This window comes from Drosophila melanogaster, chromosome 2L (genome assembly GCF_000001215.4).
Source record: "Drosophila melanogaster chromosome 2L".
In the NCBI taxonomy this organism is placed as follows: domain Eukaryota; kingdom Metazoa; phylum Arthropoda; class Insecta; order Diptera; family Drosophilidae; genus Drosophila; species Drosophila melanogaster.
Genome location: NT_033779.5, coordinates 11149711 through 11170096, shown reverse-complemented (window position 1 = coordinate 11170096; position 20386 = coordinate 11149711). Strand labels below are relative to the sequence as shown.

At 40.9% G+C, this 20386-nt stretch overlaps 2 protein-coding genes across 10 annotated transcripts in view, besides 1 other annotated feature; both read left to right on the top strand.

The window, feature by feature from the left end:
* The window catches only part of Ca-beta (Ca2+-channel-protein-beta-subunit), a 47427-nt gene extending 33448 nt beyond the window's left edge, over positions 1 to 13979 (top strand). For 2 of the 9 annotated variants that reach the window (NM_001273447.1, NM_205962.3), the window contains 9 exons: positions 3954 to 4070; positions 4131 to 4352; positions 4419 to 4512; positions 6160 to 6644; positions 6708 to 6875; positions 6999 to 7113; positions 7572 to 7835; positions 9761 to 10217; positions 10368 to 12902. In NM_001273447.1, coding sequence (NP_001260376.1) covers positions 4347 to 4352; positions 4419 to 4512; positions 6160 to 6644; positions 6708 to 6875; positions 6999 to 7113; positions 7572 to 7835; positions 9761 to 10217; positions 10368 to 10827 — 2049 coding nt within the window. In that variant the 5' untranslated portion in view covers positions 3954 to 4070; positions 4131 to 4346 and the 3' untranslated portion in view covers positions 10828 to 12902. Of the gene's footprint in view, positions 1 to 2200; positions 3408 to 3953; positions 4071 to 4130; positions 4353 to 4418; positions 4534 to 6147; positions 6645 to 6707; positions 6876 to 6998; positions 7114 to 7571; positions 7836 to 8262; positions 8543 to 8806; positions 9030 to 9760; positions 10218 to 10367 lie in introns of those variants that run through there. The other 7 variants (NM_001273448.2, NM_205963.4, NM_001273446.1 and 4 more) reach the window with 7 other exon arrangements.
* Positions 13980 to 14375: 396 nt separating this feature from the next.
* Positions 14376 to 18591, top strand: CG6287 (uncharacterized protein). Its single transcript, NM_135652.3, has 6 exons — positions 14376 to 14579; positions 14964 to 15014; positions 16533 to 16687; positions 17543 to 17762; positions 17826 to 17958; positions 18071 to 18591. Exons 1-6 carry the CDS (start codon positions 14496 to 14498, stop codon positions 18424 to 18426), a joined length of 999 nt encoding a protein of 332 aa, NP_609496.1. The 5' UTR covers positions 14376 to 14495; the 3' UTR covers positions 18427 to 18591.
* Positions 15804 to 16085: a mobile genetic element.
* Positions 18592 to 20386: the final 1795 nt, after the last annotated feature.

Below are 20386 nucleotides of genomic sequence, written 5' to 3'. Positions count from 1 at the left end.
AAACTATAAAGCAAAGCAGTTGCATGGTTATAATGCAACATATGTTATACATTTATATTTATTGTAAGTGATGTGTAATTTATAGTAAGAACAGTCGCCTTGATAATAAACTAATTGGAGTAAAGTGGTTGTATTGTAAGAGGCTTCGTTTGTTTTTCACCTGCACTTCAATTAATTTCTTGTTATTTAATTATAATACTCACTGTATTTGTATGACAACGGTTGTTTTTAAATTTAAATTCTCTTAGTTCTCCCACAGACAATTTGGGGGCCAAAGAGGCTATCACACCTCTTACTCATCTTCGAAATCTGCATAGTTGTAAGCATAGTGAATGTTGATACTTTTGCGATACTCAGAAATCACTAATTTGTTGTTATGCGTTTGCAACTAGACTAAAAGAACTTTGCAAAATTCGTAAAAATATATGCTTAAGCATGTTTAAATGGAATATACATAAGTGTCTGTATAGTTATGCATTTTACATTAAAACATCGTTGTATACGATTAACTCGATATATTCTGAGTTATTTTAATTACCGAGACTAGTTTTTAAAAAATGTCTATTCAAGACCACTAAATTGCATTACTCTACATTACCCTAACTATTTATATATCTAATACGTTCATTGCAATTGGGAATCATGAATGTTATTTGAGCCTTTTGAAAACGCTGCAATGCCAAACGGCAGGTGAGGAGCAATTCGCTGACGCGCGGTCATCGACGGTGCCGGAAAAATGGGAAACATTCGGGCTGACCATGAAAATATTTGCCAAAGGGCTGAGGGGCAAAATTGCACTGGAATCCGAAAGCAGAGCGTTGACCCACCCGAAGAAAAAAACTATCCCACCGAGCGTTGGAAGTGGGTGGCTGTGGGTGGCGATGCGATGTCGATGACAACGAAAGTTCATTACTAGTTGTTGGGCACTTTGCCCGCTGCAAAGTATGATGGGACTTTTGGGCAATCGGCGAAAGGTAAACAAAGAATCGACCCGAGGTACACAAACAACACCCGACCCCCTCGCCCCACTTCAATTCAGCGATTAAAGGGGGATCCCCTTTTGTTTTACATATTGCCTTTTGGAAATGTGTAAACGCAAATTGAGACCATCGCCCGCGACCTTCCCCGTTAACGGTTAAATGGGGAGAGCCGGAGAAAGAGTGTGGAGAAGAATAAATGCCGACGCATGCGCGGAGCAAAAGTGGAGAATTGCTTTCTGCGCATGCTCCTCTGCTCTTTTGTTCTCTCAGCCTCCTACTCTCTCGCATCCTGTCACTTTAAGTGAGGAAATGGAAAACGGAATGTTTACGTTATGGCCACAGTGAGATACAAAATTGATATAAACCAAGTCGATATTGAAAGGCTTATTGAATGGGAATAAAACACTTTTCTTTCTAATTCTAATTTAACAAGTACTTTAAAGAGCTAAATAAAAAGTAGTTTATTAATGCCATTGTTTTTTGTATATACATATATAAAATTTCAACTATTACATTTGCTTTCCAAAACATTGATTATTTTTAGAATTGTTGAAAACATAATATTAAAGCAACAATTATTTTAAACATCTATCACATGAATAAATTTGTGATACTAAAACTACCAGCCTACATTGAACATTTTTAAAGTGGTTGTAAAGTGGATGTAAATTTTAAATGCCAATGCTACGATTAATTTAAAAAATATGTGTGTGCTTGAGAGACCTGCGACCAACAGCTGTAACCCTTTTCGTTTGGAGGTTTTGGCGCTCGCAGACAATTATCGGGGCTGCCAACAGGTGGACCGCCACTACCCCTTTGTCCCCCTTGCCCCCTTGAGAGTTGTGGGTGCTATCGATTTTCCAGGCACACCACTGACCGCCGATGACAGCGCGCTCATTTCGATGGAGATTTTGTGGGGGCGGATAGCTCCACGCCTCTCCCATTTTAGCACAAGCAACTCCAGTCGCACAGTGGGACGAGTATGCTGCATATGTACTTGAAAACCAATTTTGTTTACATTCACGGGCTGCTACTTATGATGGTGTGTGTGTGAGGGAATGTTCACACAAGCATATGTATAAATATATACATATACCCCGAAACGAGTGGAGCATTTACGCACTGGAAGGGAACGAGAAAACTCTACACAGTTTTCCCAGAGCGGAGCGGACTTTTCGCCTTCCAAATACAGAAACGATTCAGTTTGCGTGCGGAGTAGAACCGTTTGAATGTCGGAAAGGCGAATAGAAATCAAAGGATGTGAATCGAATGAAATCCTGTAAAAGTTAACCCGCGAATCGGTTGAGGATATAGCCAGGTCAAAGGGTTCGAAATCGGAAGAAGTCGGTTGGTTTTCGGAACAAAGGAAAATTGAAAAACACACCGCCACGTTCAACGGAAATCAGTTTTCGCGACCTATGTGTACCACCCCCTCTGCCCGAGTTTTCCAGCACATTTCGTGTGCATATACTAGAAAGGAAAAAAAAAGGTGATGTGAGCAGAGAACCGCGACCCGACGCCACTGACATAAATTCCTATTTTTAACTTCCCTGGGGCCAAAAATCCCCATCGATGCGGAATCAATTTCGATCCGATTCGCCAGTCGTATGCAAATTGTGCTAAAATTAAGACGACCAAGGGCTGCGGAAATCCCTTCCAGTTAACAATTTAAAGTTATTTCGCCTGTGGCTTCCAAACCGTTTGACAATCGCATCGCCTCTCTCTCTCTCGCTTGTTCCCTTTTTCTCTCTCTTGCTCTTTTGCTATCTCTCTCGCACACTTGGTAACGGTGTTTTTATGTCAGTGTCAAAATCGAACACCGTCTGACCCGATGGTTAAAATAGTTAAGCAAAGTATATTGCCAATGTCAGTGTTAATCATACAACAAAGTGCAACAATAAAGCTCTCAAAATCCTGCCAAATGAACGAAGTTAAAAGTTTAATATTCAATAGAAATTTTGTATATGCCTGATTACTCGAATCGTAGCGCTTTTATAGTCTTTTTACAAGCCCAAAACCAGTTGGTTTCATAAAGTGTTAAGTGTAGTTGTAACCAACTAAACCAGCCAACTCCAAACTCACCGAAACCGTATAGGAATAAAAGTAATCGTGGAATACGGATACGTAATCATTGCCAGCTCAACGCCTTGCCAGCCACCGTCACCATCACGTTCATTTCCACCACCACCAACTTCATCAGCATCGCACCATCTGGTGGTGCTGGTGGTGCTGTTGTCCTCGCACAGGATCGTCGGAAACATCGCCAAGATATCTTCGTTCGAGGAAGACTACCGGGCTGACAGGCCCATGGTGCAGCGCGCCTCTTCCTCGGATGCACCCTCCGTTCAGGGTGGCCAACATCGAGAGTCTCGATTTGGCCTTGGATACCCCTCCTACCAGAGTGGATACAACAAACTATTCACACAGGTGCCACAAACAATCAAACATCCAGGGGTGGGGGGGACCCTAATCCATGTTCTTTAATGCGATTTTCAGATGAATGTCACGGTTTTTGTAATCTTATCTATTCTAAAACATTCAATTTAAAGTCTGATTTGAAAATACCTCTTACTTAGAAAATAATACAAAACAAATTTGTTTTTGTTTGCCATATTCCATATAGGTTTTGTATTTTTTATACATACGAATTAGCATAAAACGAAACAAATTGTACATTATGTACATTAGTTATAATCGCATAAAATGAAAAATTACTCAGCATTCTCGGAGGCCATTATATCGGCCATGTACTTGCCACCAACTGTTGCTTCATGTGCGGCAAGAAGAAATATTGAAAACTATATACATTTTACTGCATTGTTTGGATATTTGAGTTGGGATGGGATTTTGGCAGCGGGCCAATTAAATTTGTTATGATTTTCAGATGGCCGGTCCAATTCATTTGTCTTTAAATCGGCACTTTTAAGGCAGATTAAAGTCTATTCTGATCCCATTTATTTTGAAAATTTCCAGGGTTCTGCCGACTCGAACTACTCACAACCGTCATCCGATCTGTCGCTAGACGAGGAAAAGGAATCGCTTCGGCGAGAAAAGGAACGTCAGGCCTTAAGCCAGTTGGATAAAGCGAGGGTAAGTGTGTTGTGCATTATAAAAATGGAAATCCAACCCTGTAATACCCTGTAATTTCAGAGCAAACCAGTGGCGTTCGCTGTGCGAACCAACGTAGCATACGATGGCGCCATCGACGACGATTCGCCGGTGCAGGGCGGAGCAGTTTCGTTCGAGATCCGGGAATTCCTGCACATCAAAGAGAAGTACGACAATAACTGGTGGATCGGCCGGCTGGTCAAGGAGGGCTGTGATGTGGGCTTCATACCCAGCCCCGCTAAGCTAGACAACATTCGCATGCAGGTTGGATATGATAGAACCAATTCACACATCTTCCAAGTGTGATCTATAACGACCTCTCTATCGTAGAACCAAACCAGACCCTCAAGACTGTATGGCACAAAGGGCTCGTCGAGCGGGAATCTTGGTGCGGGCGGACAAGCAGGTGCGGAGCCATCTCGAGGTAGCACACCCCCCACACCTGGTATGACACACATTTCATTCTCCTGATTTCTTTTGGGCGAGGTTTTATTTCGTATCTGTTCAATTCTGTGAATCGAATTAATTTCAATCTATATATATTTTTCGCTGTCTTCTATGTAATGTGTTTACTTTTGTAAATCACCAAAAGAGGTACTCCCTTCGAGGAGCCCAATATGATTATGAGCATCCATAGGTCCGACAGACGGATGCCGAGCCCGACTCGAGCTCATCGATGTCTATTGTAATTGGACGCGTGTTTTATGATTTTCATTTCAAAGCGAACCAAATCAGATTCCAGACCATATTGAAAAAAAAAAGAAAAAAAGAAAATGTGGGCCAAGCTAAATTCCCGTAATTTTGTACTTTTGTGTTTGATCTAATTATATATCATGTGACATTCATATAAACCGAGTGCAAGTTAATGCTTACTTATATCAACGACTTCACCCGGCAATCCGATGCAAATCCGTCCCTAGTTATGCAAACGGCCCATTTATCGGCCTAGAGCTAGCCCTAGATCCCAGCATGAAAGCCGAATCCACCAGCAGATCGGTCTAGACTGCTTGATATTCCCGTTTTAGACCCAAATTCACCACTGTAAACACACAAAAGTACACACCTTACCAGCTTCAATAGCCACGATTTTCTCCGTTCCTAGTTTGTCTAAATCAAAGCTCCTCGTTCATGGTCTGCTTGTAAACTAACCAATTAGCCAATGTGAACACTATTAAATGCACTCAAACTCTCTTTTATCTAACACAAAACTGTTGACAACACTAACCAAATGAACAACCACAACGCGACCCAAGATCCCTACAGTACAACACCGCGCAAGAAAAACAAAGGTTTGTCCACGTCTCTCATCAGAATCTCAGAAATCCATTTCAATCGCAAAAATATCGCTAGCTCTTTCAGGGAGTTTCAGGAATTTTCAAAACAAAACAAATCTACTCAAAACAAAAAAGTTCTTAAAAAGTTAGCTACTCAGCTGTAGTTGATAAAGCTTAATACATTCTTAAATTAACTTTACAACTTTATCAGAACAGATCTAATCAGTTATTATATTTCAACTTTTTAACTGAATCTTTTCAATTTTCGTAAGTAAAATATTCTATAAACTGAATCAATCAGACAAACTCATTCCAAAATTCGTATCATCTGTCCGTAAAACTCTGTTTTTTGGCTAATTTGTAATGTCCTGCTAACCGAAACCCGTACTTAGTTATAGAAATCTGTGTAAATTGAAAGCAAACAGAACACTTCATACACCCTCGAGTTGGCATTTTAAACAGCATTAAATGGTGCGTAGACCGGTTTTAAAGGAAAAAAGCAAAAAAAAAACGAGATGAAAATTCAAATCAACCTGATATTGCGAACCTGCCGTAGACCGACACAATTGCCCAGCACAAAACACGAGCACACCGAAATCCACGGATCAGATCAATTCGAAAACACTGTATATACTAACTAACCCACAAGCGTCTTACGTATTTACGATAATATCTTAAATTGGCCTAGCAATTCGTACTGATCGATCGCACTGGCTCGTACCAATCATAAGCTCGCTCATCCTTTGCCATTATTTCGTCCTGTTTGCCATGATACTAACGCTCAGGTGACGAATCAGATTCCATGGGACCAGGACGACACGGCAAGACACCGGCGGCGGCGGCCAACAAGGAGAAGCGAAAGCCATTCTTCAAGAAACAGGAGACGGCCAGTCCCTACGACGTGGTGCCCTCGATGCGTCCCGTCGTCCTGGTGGGGCCCAGTTTGAAGGGCTACGAGGTGACCGACATGATGCAGAAAGCCCTCTTCGACTTCCTCAAGCACCGCTTCGAGGGCCGCATCATCATCACCCGGGTGATGGCCGACATCTCGCTGGCCAAGCGCTCCATCATGAACAATCCCTCGAAGCGGGCCATCATGGAGCGATCCTCCAGCCGGAGCGACTGCCTCGGCAAGGTGCAGGAGGAGATCGAGCGCATCTTCGAGCTGGCCCGCTCGCTCCAGCTGGTCGTGCTCGATTGTGATACAATCAATCATCCGTCACAACTAGCGAAAACTTCATTAGCGCCAACAATAGTGTACTTAAAGATTAGTAGTAGTAAGGTGAGCTATACAATGGTTGCTCTCTGGATAAACACTTTACTTATTAATATATTGTTCTTGCAGGTTTTACAGCGTTTGATCAAATCACGTGGCAAGTCGCAGGCGAAAAACCTCTCCGTTCAAATGGTTGCCGCCGAGAAGCTAGCCCAATGTCCACCGGATATGTTCGATGTAATCCTAGACGAGAATCAGCTGGAAGACGCCTGCGAGCACATTGCCGAGTACTTGGAGGTGGGTTAAAGGACATATGGGTTAGATTCGCAAATATATTATATATTAAAATATTACGTATACGCACATTGGGACTTAGGATTTATCATGTATGTATCTAAACTAATCTATAATGTCTTGCAGACGTATTGGAAGGCCACCCACCCGGACATTCGAGCAGTGCCGCCCATCGCCCGCCCCCTGCCGCAGGAGGCCTCGCCCTCCGCAGATCCCGCGCGTCTGGGACCGACGCCTCCAGGTAAAGGAACACCTGCCCGCTCGTTCGGGCTCATCTACGGTCGCATTGCCATTTTCATACGAGCGATTCCACCAAAGTCCTCGCCCATGCCCAAGCAGCTGCGAAATTTCAATCAAACCAATATCAATATCAATATCGATATCGAAATCAGAGTCACCCATTATTGCCTCTCACCTTCCCAATTCAAACGAATTCGATCCGACGACCCATTAAGAATACATATCAGCATGTGTGTACATAGCGATGGATATGTTATGTATGCACATCAGATCAGCAGTAAAATAATTTTCATTTGCTTCTCAACATACTCAACACACTTATACAAAATACAATTCTAAAATTTGTCTTTTTCAAATTTAAATTCCCATGACTGTACCAAATAAAACCAATCGATTCTCCTTCTGGCTCTCTCTCCCCCGATTTCCAACGCGTGGTGGTGGGCACGGTGTGATGAGCAGTAGATGGCGAGGAGTTTGTCGATGAGCAGGATCCCAGGATGGGCATGTCCGGCGGAGATCGCGAGGGAAGTCGGGAGCGAGACCGCGATAGCAGGGAAAGGGAGAGGGAGCGCGAACGGGAGCGGGATTACTGGGATCGGGAATTCAACAGAGATCGCAGCTCCAAGGATCGCGAAAGGGATCTCGAGTGGGAGCGGGAACGGGCTCGCGAGTGGGAGAGAGAGCGGGAACGAGATTGGGATAGGGAGTTCGATTGGGACCAAGGTAAATTTCGTTTATACTGTTTCTTTTCGTTTCGTTTACTTTTGTACCGATAATATATATACGTAAACTCATTAAGTATCACTTGCCCCCAGAAATCGAATTAAAGATATATAGCATTCGGTTCTACTGAAAGTTTAGCTAGAATTACCTCGTCCCAAGTTAGAAGTCCATATGAAGTTGTAGCCTATTGTATCTCTCTTATACATAGATTGTACATAGACTAAGGTGAAAAGTAGCTTCGGCACCGGCTCACATCTCCACCCATCTCGATTGTATGTAGCTGCAGCTCATGGCATTTACTTAGAACTTTCCCGCTTTCTTCTAGACACATTTTGTACATATAGCTCTCAGCAAACAACATCACTGGTATCCTCAATTTTTCGTTTATTTTCTATCTTTGTTTCTATTTTGTGACCACACTTTACAGCATTCACAGCACGTGACATACCCGGTCCCTTTACAACAATGCTATAGATCAAAACGAGTTCAAATCTAAATCAAGCACCACGACCAACACAACTGCGACATCAACAGTACAAAATGCCAAAGACAATTGAACCCGAATTGAAATTGAAATTGAAAACCAAAAGCAAAAACCAAATCAACTGGAACTAGCAAAACTAGCACCCACCGACCGACATCTCCGACGATCTCCACCAGTACAACTCTTTGCCAAGTCAAGACATCCACGAAATCCATGTGATGAGGTGTGCGCACACCCTCGAGATTAAACCAACCCCCCCGATTGCCCACTAATGTTAGCCGACTAAGACTACCTTTCTGCCGTTTGAGTTCTACTAACCGATTAAAAGCGAACTGCACGAACTGCAATCGTAGTGCCCTCCTAGTGCCAAGCCCTCTCAAACATCCGTCATCAATCAATCAAGTCTAGCTAATCGATCTCACCCATTCGAATATTTGTTCCATTCCAATCGTGCGTTTTATCGACTGATCTCTGTACTTGTTTTTAGTTACACCGGGTGTTGTGCGCCTGTAAACTGCCGCAATCCGCGCCAAACCCGATTTCTCACATTCTTCCGGGTGTTTTCCTAGATCAGCTCAACTCAACCCAAATCAGCTCAGTTATAATATATACTATATATATATGTACATGTATTCCGTTATTGTCGAACCTTATGTTTTCACCATTTCAAGTTGCAAAAGCAAATCATCTAATCGTTTAGATCTGGTTTAGTGAGTACCGAAACCCCCACGATGTGTTTGCGTTACATTATTTTTTGAGCGATTTTACCCATTCCATATTAGTGTTAAAGTTATACTCGTAACTGTCCCCCGAAATTATCCTTGTTTCCCTAAATGTACCATGCATAACTGACGCTAGGTTTCGATCATCTGCTGTTTTTTTTTCAGCGAATATATTGTTTATTACTACTTTGAAGGTTTAACCAAATGTCTTATTTATTACTAACGTTTTAAAGTTACAAGCTAATTAACCAAAAAATAGCTAAACAAATGCGAGCATTTGTTTATTAGATGCTCACATGTTTATTACATAGAAAAGTTACCAGGTAGTCAGCCACATAAATAATTCTTTAAATAATGTACTTTCAATAAATTAAATTATATTTTCTAAATAATTACTTGGTAATTATACCATAGCCCCAAGTATAAATGTATTTAATATACCAATCTTATAATGCTCTCATCGCTTCCTATATGACTAGATTCCTTTGTAATATAAATCATTATGAGGTATCTCCTTTAGTTAGAGACCGCACTGAACACAAAATCCCAAATGACCAATTTACCGGTATTGGATATCTAAAGCCTGATACCAACCTTTCGCCTATTGACCCTTTTTTGAATGCTTTAGTTCTGGTTCTGTTTTCCGTTTTTCGTTACCCTTAAATGCATTTGTGTAATAACAATTTCACTAACATATTGCCGTGTTGGGCGTTTTGCAGGAGGAACCTCTTACCAGCACAGCCGCCGACAACCGACCTCGGTACGCCACCAGGAGCGCGGCGGAGGGGTGGGCGCAGGCGGCGGAGGTGGAGGCGTCGGCGGTGGCTACGAGCGGGACCGCGAACGGGAGCGGTACGAGCGGCGCGAGCGTGACCTCATGCACTACGATCTCAATAGCGACGAGCTGCTGGACGAGCGCAACTTTGAGTATCCGGCGATGAGGAGCGGTCCCAGCGGCGCCTCCCACCACGGCCATCTGTCCAGGGGCGGACGCCTGCTGGAGGATCCGGACTTTGAGCGCGAAGAGGCCCAGATGCGGATGAGCAGCTCACGCTACGGACCCTCGACCAGGATCGACGACCCACGGGATCTGCCGCGTGGCGCCACCGTTGTCGATCGCGATGAATACAGTCCGCACAGAGGTGGTGGGAGTAGTAGGAGAATGCTTAATGCCATGTAGGAATCGTGGATATAGGGGTGGGATCAGATCGATGCGAGAGTGCCAGGTTTGATGGAAGCACGCGACAATAGTTTTGATCTTGACATGATACACCACCAGCCTCAGTCTCAATCTCAATCTCAGTCACAATCACAGTCCAGGTCCAGGTCCAGACCTTTAGGTCTGCCACGCCAATCCTCCCTGCCCAGTAATAGAGCACCCGTGTCGTATTTGCCACGCCAGTCCTCCCTGGGCACACACTGGCTATCCTCCTCCTCGCAGAGCAACCTGGATCAAGGACCCCAATCTCGCCGAGAGCTTTATCCACTGCTGCATCAGCCGCAGTCCTATTCCCAGCCTCGATCCCAGTACACCAGCCACTCGTATACATCCGCACCACAGCACACCAGTCAGTCGCGTTCCCAGTCCCAGTCGCACTCCCAGTCCCACTCTCAGTATCGCTACTCCGTGCAGGACACATCGTTTGCCCACCCACCAAGATCCCTGCGCGAAGAGTTCCTCAGTCCCACCATGAGCAAGGTCGAAGCTGTCACCCACGCCATTCGCAACAAGATCATCGTGGAGGAGGACGAAGAGGATATCCTGAGCACGGATCGGTTCTATTAAAGAGATTTCAGTCGTCCAACCCGCGTCGATTTTGGTTTGGGTAAACTCTTCCTTGCGGGCGGGAAAGCAAGTGCAGCAGTGCCAAAACACACGACACATTTGTAAATGTTCCATTCGATGATCAGATCAATTTGATAGATACAGCGACACAGATACATCCACACACACAAACAGAAACACACACACACAAAGTAGCTGGTTAAAGTTAAAGTGAGCGTTAAAGTGGCGGTTAAAGCAAACCAAAGGAAGCAGCCCAATGCCAAGTGGGGCCTTATGTGTCTTAAATGCTATAGCTAAGTGTAATCAGATTTTATTTGAGTAATGTGAATTTAAATTAAATGGTCTAAGCCTAAGATTTAAGCTAGTCGACAGTGGGAAATTAAAAGTTAAAAGAAAGGAGTCCGAAACCAAAGCCAACAGGATTTGTTGGTCCCCAAATGGGTCTCGTATTTGTTATGCAATCGATTGACTAAGTACATGAATAAGTGTCAGCTTTAATAATTTAGTGAACGTGTCTTAATCTAAGTCGAGCCACACAAACACACCTCCACACACTCGACACACACACACACACTCTTACACTCTCAATTGACTGTGAACCGATTGAAATCTCTTTAATCTCAAACCGATACCTATTTCTCGCATCCAGCGCTTTTCCTTCTCTACACAGAAAAATTTACACTTACAGTGCGTCTCAAAGCCATATGATCATGAGTTGAAATTAATTGATATATCCATAATGTATTTATTCTATAATTTTGAAAGCTTAAGCTTGAAGTTTTTAACTGAATATTTCTTAAATACGGCCGTACATCTAATACTATCATTTTATTAGTTGTTAAACATTTGTATTATATATCTTGAATGAAACGCATTGTACACAATTTCAACTTCCAACAGCAATACTTTCGACCTAGATACCTTGCCACACCATATCATGCCACACACCTGCCAAAGCGCACAGTTCGCGATCTCAGTTCAAAACTCAAGTTGAACTAGCCGCGAACGGGCCTGCAACCTGGATAAGGATCGAAAATCGATTCAGGTTTAGGTATAGCGATTTAAACTACCAGTGCCTTATAAATCCATCAAATCGAGTTACACGACAGCACTCCACCCCAGATATTCTGCATTTCCGCCGCCCCATTAGATCATTATTGACCACCACCAATCGCTAAAGTCGAATGCGTCAAAATTATTGTTCAAGTTTTGAATTGTACACGTAATGTTGAGACGATAGTCGTTGATCTGGCCCATTCCGAACGAGCACTCCTTTTACAATTCCAACCACCATGCTAAATTTGTCGATCATTAGTTGTCGAACTGAGCTAGCGCCCAACAATGATGAACCGCACTGCATTCAAATCGATCGCCACCACCTCGAGTAAGAGTCGATGTTCAGCTAGTTTTGATCTGTAAGCACACCCACAGAACCCATCCTACTGTCCAAGGACAACAGCTGAATCCTGTAACACGGGGTCAGAGTTTAGTGACAGGTCGGGCAATTTGCCCGCAGAAAAAATCTAGTACTTTTTTATATAAGAGATACAAGGTGATATAACTAATTTTCAGAAAGTAAATTTGAACAGCGCACGACAAATACAGATACCTAATTGAAATTGTTAGCCACATTCAGGAGAGGGAGGGTTTAAAAGGTCAGATGGGAGAACACCTCCCATCCCCTAGAGAATTTGAATGGGGTTGACCAAGGCACTGGAGGCGCTTTAACGAGGAACAAATTGAAATTTAAATATATAACGGAACGCAGCAAACGATACACAAGCACTTCTTGTAAAAAGTGGCAAAGCAAAATGATCTATGTATTAGCTAAACCTAAATGAAATATTACTTTTTAATACTAGCATAAAGTTAAAAACAAAACTAGATACGATCCTTTGCAGCTAAGAAGGGGACAAGCGGAAAACTTAAGTTTAAATGGTCAGTTGATGAGAAGTGTGTATGTTAGAATATTGCACATAATTCACAGAACTGGTAATTCAATATATTATAATGGTATATATTAAAAAAGATACACACATTTATAGAGCTGCATATATAAATATGTATGTATGTTCTTGCCATAATTAACAAAATTTAAACCGATAAAGATACATCAGCCGGCATTTTGTAAGCGTGAAATCCAAAAACTAATTAAAATAATATTGATTAAAAAATAACTGATTATCCCAGATATTGTTAGATACTTTCTGGTAACGGAAAGGTGAACTTTGCCATGAAAATTTCATCAGATCTGATAGGAATATGTTGAAGATATTTTGTAAGATGCCTTAAATTTCTCAACTCAAGTTCTTTGAAAGTTTTCGAAAACTAAACTTGATAAATTCATATATTCCATTACATAACCTTCTAGCAGACGGACAGAGGTCTGCAAAGAAGTAAAACTGGTTTGCTTCAAAAGTATAGCAATTTTTTTGTAATAATAAACTCTTATTTCCGATTATAATAAAACAAATGAAAACCAAACCAAGCAATTTCGATTTGTTGACACTCTTGAAAACTATAAAAAAAAAACACAAACATACAAACAAGTTTTATAGCAAGCATACTGAAACTTTAAAGATACGCCTATATATAATTAAATTTAGCGGTAATAACTTCTCTACTTTTCAAAGCCACTTAAATAAGAAAAGCAAACCTTATTTTTTTAGCCTAAATAACTTATTGAACTGGAATAGAAGGTGGAAAATTTGACAAGAGCACGCATGAAATTTCCGTAATCAATATATTATTAACCAAAGATCCCCACACCGAATACCCTGGAAAGATAAAAATGAACTATTGGTGGAAATATCAACACCGCTCCCAATTTATATAGAATATTTTATACATACAAAACATATACATATTGTAAAAAATGAGAAAAACGGTAACTAAAATCCAATCAGCAATTTTCAAAAATTGTATGTAAATAGTTAATGATATTTCAATTTGTTACCTAATTATTTTGTTAACAACTTTGTAAGATTCCTTTAATTTAATGTTAAGGATGAATACCTGCCATCACCTTGACGACATTTTGTTGTTTTCGTTTTCATTTTCCGCATTCAAATGTTGTTCACAATATGTTTTTGGAAAATACGTAGTTAAATGAAAGCTAAATTGCAAATAAAAGCAAATACAATAAAAATATTAAAAATAAATGCAGTCTTATCTATTCGGCGTGAGTTTGATTATATGGGTAAGTACTTTTTTTTGAACCCTATTAGAAAGTAAATAAATGCATAATACAATTAAAGTTAGAAAGCTTGCCATATTTTTTTACAAAAGCTGAAATTTTTAAATCATTTTTAATCACAGGGTCGTCCGTGGGTTAAAATTGTTGTTTTGCGTGCAAAAATCGAAAACAACTCACACACGCACACTCAAGAAGAACAAATCGCGCGAGAAGAAGGAGAGAACTTTAAGATCCAAGTGGCGCTCTCCGATCCTCTCAGTGGTTTGGTTATCACCCAGAAAAAACAACAATCGCACTGCACCGGCGAGAGGCATTCGAAGTCAGGTTCGATGGCCCGAGAAACCCACTCTCGAAGTCAGTTCAATTTGTTTGCTCGGCGGCGCAGATCGTGAGTTGCGGAAAGTAATTGGCAAAAATTAACGCAATCTACCGGTTGTCCAGATTTTTCAGTGTATTCATTACCCACCCAAATATGCCCCTCAATATAAGAAAAGTGCTGGTCTGCGATGCTGTGGACAAATCCTGCGTGGAGCTGCTGGAACAGCATGGGATTAAGGTAAGGTTCGCCAATCCCCTGACGTGACAGTCGATTATTTGTTGGAGTAAGCAAAAGCTTACACCCATACAAGTGCTCAAAAGTACAGTGCGCCCTCGGATAAAAATACAAATAATTAAACTAAGTATAACCACACAAAAAATGTTTTTTCGACGAAAACTAACACTAAAAAGATATTAAATATTTGAAAGTCTATGCCTACAATGCAATTCATTTAAATTAAGCTATTCGATTGCTTTTACTTATCGAGTACACACTGTATGTGAATTTGCAAGCATGTAAAAGCGCTTAGAAGTGGACAAATAGAAAATAAGTGCATTTAATTTATTGCACAATTTAATCAACGTTGTTGACCATATATTTTCCTTCTTTTTTTTTGACAAGGTTACCTACAAACTAAAGCTCCCCGTGGAGGAACTGTGTCAGGAAGTTAAGGTAAGTGGCTTAGGGATTTCAGTACAGGTAAATAAGTAAATACATACACACGTTCAGATGTATATGAACGAGTTAAGTCGCTGGGATGAAAGCTTTGCGAATGATTCAAGTGTGGTTAAAAACATGTGCAACGCTCTGAGATATGGGTGCATTGTATATGTGTGTGTACATATATGATAGTACGCGTGGGCGTTACATAATAATAACATTTCAATTAGTCTGTAACTAAGCAATCTAAGCACATCAAACCGAAAGTATATTTCAAAACTACTGCAGTATGGAGATTGTATTTAACAAAATTAAAACTAATGATAAGGAATTGACCCCTTTTTTTAACATTATCATCTTTGTTATGGAATATAGAATGTTTTTACAAATCTTATTTTCCTTGTCTCCAAACTTTAAGCCTTATTGGGTTAATGGCTAAGAGAATATTTTCACCGCAGTTATAAAGATAAAATAAACAAAAACTAGAAAAAAACATTTTGTGGCTTCTTCAAATCAAAATCAATTACTCTCATAATTTATTTAAATTTGTTTTCTCTTGCACGAAAACAGCTTTAAATTTTGACAAGCATGTTTGTCTCAATTAGTTAAACCGCTTCATGTCTGTATGGGCACGAATGCATGTTTTGAATTTTATTTGATTTAGAGACGGATACTTTTAATTGGTGATTTTATTGAATAACATAAAAGCAAATTGCAAGGGTCAGAAAATAAGTACTTGACAACAAATTTTTTTTCACGTTCGCAGAGAGAAAAAGAATTTAGTCTGAACCAAATGGTTTTTATACCCGTTAGATTCTTTGAAATTTATGTAACAGGTAGCAGGAAAGCATATAAAGTATTATATATATATTATTGATTAGATTCATTGGCCAAGTCGGTATGTCCGTCCTTCTGTCCGCCCGTCTGAACGCAAACTACCACGCCCACAATTTTGACAATTTCTATCGATATACCAAAGAATTTTTGTAATTTCGCTCGTTCGCACTCCCACAAACCAAATAACGGGTATCTGCTAGTCGAGTATCTCGACTATATTATTCTCTATTGTTCATTTTAAACTGCCCAGCATTTTAAACCACTTTTCGAAATGCACTTTCAGATTTTATTCTACAAAATAAAAAAAACTATTCCTTTTAAATGGCAATAATCTGCTGTGAACAATTGGGCCAGACATTGTTATCACCATTTATTACTATCGGTCCAATAGTTCTTATCAATCAAACGGCCGATCAGACGATGTTGCCTCAACATTAAATAAATTGTTTCCAGTAGGATCACAAATTGCCGGAAAATATCAAGAGGTTCAATAATCTTAGCCAGAAACATACATACGCCAGACGAATTGCTTTTATTTATGATAAAGTACAGGTGTTAGGTGGTATCAATCACGTTTCCAGAAGAAAGCAGTAATCGATGCCATCCAGATGGCCAGGGAAATGAGTTAGGCAATTAGATGACAAATATTTATATTTACCCAGTTGCTAATTATTAAATTACACCGCATTTCAGAATTTCGACGCAGCCATCGTTCGTTCGGATACCAAAATAACCGCGGAAGTTTTGGCCGCCGGATCCGGCAGCCTGAAGGTCGTTGGCCGTGCGGGGGCGGGTGTTGACAACATCGATGTTCCCGCAGCCACAGCGCAAAATGTCGTTGTCCTGAAGTAAGTGCTCCGTAAGCCTCCGGTGCATTGCAGGGCGGGAAAAGAGTAGCCACGAACACTATGCCACAAGACCAACTTGTATTTGTAGCTGAAAGTCTGATATAGAAAGTACAAACAGTACAAAGTACTTATTTATGGTTAATTAGAGCTCTTGCCATGCAATATATTTCATGGATATTTTACCATTCTGTTTATAGTTCAAGTTGGTAAACAATTCAATCCATTTTCGGCTCCGATTTCATTTATTTGCATTTTTAAACAGTTTCTAATTTATGGAACGAAAATATTAATTAGTTGTTCTCGGAAATGAATTTATGTAGCCCTTTATGGCAGATTTATCAATTGCGAGGAAATATTACTGTTCAGTAAAATTGTGGTAATCTCAATAATGATCATAAACATGGGTATTCAAACTAGCAGTGTTTTATGGTATGCAGCGTAGTGTAATCTCCGATGGCGCAGCTCACAAATAATTATGCGCATTCCGAATCGCAGGATTGGCAGTTGATATGCCATCCCAGCCCAGAATACCCATGACTTGGGTCAATTGACGCCGTTTGACACGCATAATTAAGGGACGACGAGTGTCGATGGAGTTGCGTGGGTGTTTGGGTGGCTATGGGTTGTGGGTGGTGGGTGCTGGGTTGGCCACATCCATGTCAGATGTCCTGGAAAGCTGGAAAATTGCCATATTTCCCACCTCCCATTCAATTCTTTTTTGGCGGAATTTGCATAATGCTGTCTAGTCACAACAAACGCCACCCATTTGCCCACCAGAAACGCTCAACTTAGCGCAACAGCTAGTGTCTAGCGAGGCATTTAGGGAATGTTTAACTAAACTCTCGTCGCTTTCAGCACTCCGGGTGGCAATTCCATTTCGGCCTGTGAGCTGACGTGCATCCTAATTGGCTCCCTGGCCCGTCCCGTCGTCCCCGCCGGTCAGAGCATGAAGGAGGGTCGCTGGGACAGGAAGCTCTATGCCGGCACAGAGCTGTATGGAAAAACCCTGGCCGTTCTCGGATTGGGACGCATTGGACGCGAGGTCGCCATTCGGATGAAGACCTGGGGCATGCGGGTGTGTTTTGAATGGGGTATTTACTTATTTTGGAATTTTAATCGAACTCTGAGTGCTTTGCAGATTATTGGTTACGATCCCATCACCACGGAGGCTGAGGCCAAGGCGGCGGGCATCGAGAAGATGACGCTGGAGGAGATTTGGCCACTGGCGGACTACATAACCGTGCACACGCCGCTGATCCCAGCCACCAGAAGTAAGTCGCGCATTGATAGAATATTTATAAGAGATTAAGAGATTAACATTTAACAGCAGTATGCATAAAATTCAAGCTAAACTATATAGATTTCTTTGCTGAATCCCATCAGATCTCATATCGGCGGAGACACTGGCCAAGTGCAAACAGGGCGTTAAGGTGGTGAATGTGGCCCGGGGCGGCATCATCGACGAGCAGGCCGTGCTCGATGGCCTTGAGAGCGGAAAAGTGGCCGGCGCGGCCTTCGACGTTTATCCCGAGGAGCCGCCAAAGTCTGCGGTCACCAAGGCCCTCATCAGTCATCCCAAGGTGGTGGCCACGCCGCATCTGGGCGCGAGCACTTCGGAGGCGCAGGTCCGTGTTGCCGTGGAGGTGGCGGAGCAGTTCATCGCCCTCAATGGAACCTCGCCGAAGTACACCAGTTATGCGGGCGTTATTAACAAGGAGGCACTCGCCCATTACCAGTGAAGCAAATCGAATATTCACAACCATCAGCACATTCTAAATTCGATATTCAGCATTTATAAATAAATAAGTTTACAACCAGGGATGTAAACAACGTAAAAACCAAAATACACAAGTAAAAATAAAAAGAAGAAGAGTTTTCTTAAAATACTCTCAGATCTAAATATTTATATATGTATATTATTATTCCTAGAAAGTTACCATTTCAAGGTATCGAAATGCTACAAGGACTTAGACGAAAGCTGACTTGTTTTCCGAATTTCGTACTACCGTTTTGTATTTTGATAAAAAAAAATCAAGGCTTTTACCAGAAAGCAAGTTTAATGTTGATTTTACATATAGCCATTCAAGGAAAAGCGGAGTTTCAGTGAACTTTCCTGCCAACTTTTGTGTGTCATAATCTTCAGCATGTGCGAATACGTTCAACTGAACCAACATTGCCAGGTGAAAGTTCATTTATGGCAAAGGCACCACTTGATATTCTTAAACAATTTAACAAATTTAAAAGAGACCAGTAGTATGATACTTATTCTGATTCAATTGCAGCAGCTTAATGGAAAAGCGCTCCATTTAAAGAAGAAATTCATAAATTCTGCAACAGAATCACACAATGGGAGCTCATATAATGGACAAAAATGTATATGGAACTGTGAATTCTTTTTCCCTGGAAATGAGGAAGATATTGGCAAATAGCAATAAAAGAATATTTCCTGGCTGAAAATGGTTTACTTATTGAATAGCTGTAGCAATTTATGACAAATATACGTGATTTATGTGGTGAAAATAGCTTTGGAAAATGAAAACGAGACAAAATGGTTGTGAAATGAAATATTAAGTGATGTTAAATGTATTAAATCAATTGCGGAAGTGCAAGACCCATTTTCGCTTGTCCTGTCTTCATTCCAATGCAAAAGGAACTTATTCTGTCAATGCATAATTTACGACACAGGAAGTGCCAATTCCGTATTATTGTATGCAAACGTGAAGTTTCACAAGATGATATGAATTGTCATGGCTTCTCTGGACAACTCATAAAAGGAGTAACGTGCCATTGGAAACTAGGAGAAGTTAAAATTAAATTTTCATTTCAATCAGCTTATATGTCGGCTTAACTGGAATCAAATTGTGAGTCGGCATTGAAATTGAACTTGGACCTTTGGAACACGCAAAAAACAAATAGAAGGTGAATATTCAAATACAATGTGAATGGGTGTATGGTTACACTTCGATATGCCTAAGTACAATTACACTTGAAGAAATATGTGATACACATATATGAAGAAAAACTTTTAAAAACTAAAATTTATGTGTAATACAACTTTTATTATTATCCGTTAAAGAGCATGTGCTCTTAGCAATGCAGTAAAAATACGTCTTCGCAAGTACTTATGGCATTACAACGCTGTTCCGCACTGTATCGCAAATTAATTTAGCTAATTACTTCTCACATGGCATTACAAATGAAAGACTAAGACAGGTGCTAAGCAAACGATAGCCTGTGTTGTGAGGGCCCGTTGAGAGTTCTAATGGCTTCTTAAATTGGAAATCGAAACCAAAGGAATGGAGATATTTGTCAAAACGTAATTAATGTTAACAGGAATAACCTCTATTCAAAATAAGTCTCAGGTTCCGCAATTCTCGATACAATAAGCCAAAACATTTTCCCCCTTGGAGTTCCGACTAAAAGCCACATCCACCCCTTTGCGGCCAGTTAAGCTAAGGATTACGGATTGCGCCGGCAAGCTCGAAAATAGCCACCGAAATTCACAGTTCGCTGTCCTTGAACTTGAAAATCTACAACGCAACACGATAAAGGGTGTCCTCCTTACTCTCAATAGAATATGGGTTAAGCATTTCTTGTTTATCCGCCATTTTGTTGTAGAACCTCAAGCCCAAGCACTTTATTATGTCAAGTTAGGGTTTAAAAAGACTTATGCACAATTACGTTCGGAAAACTCGTCAA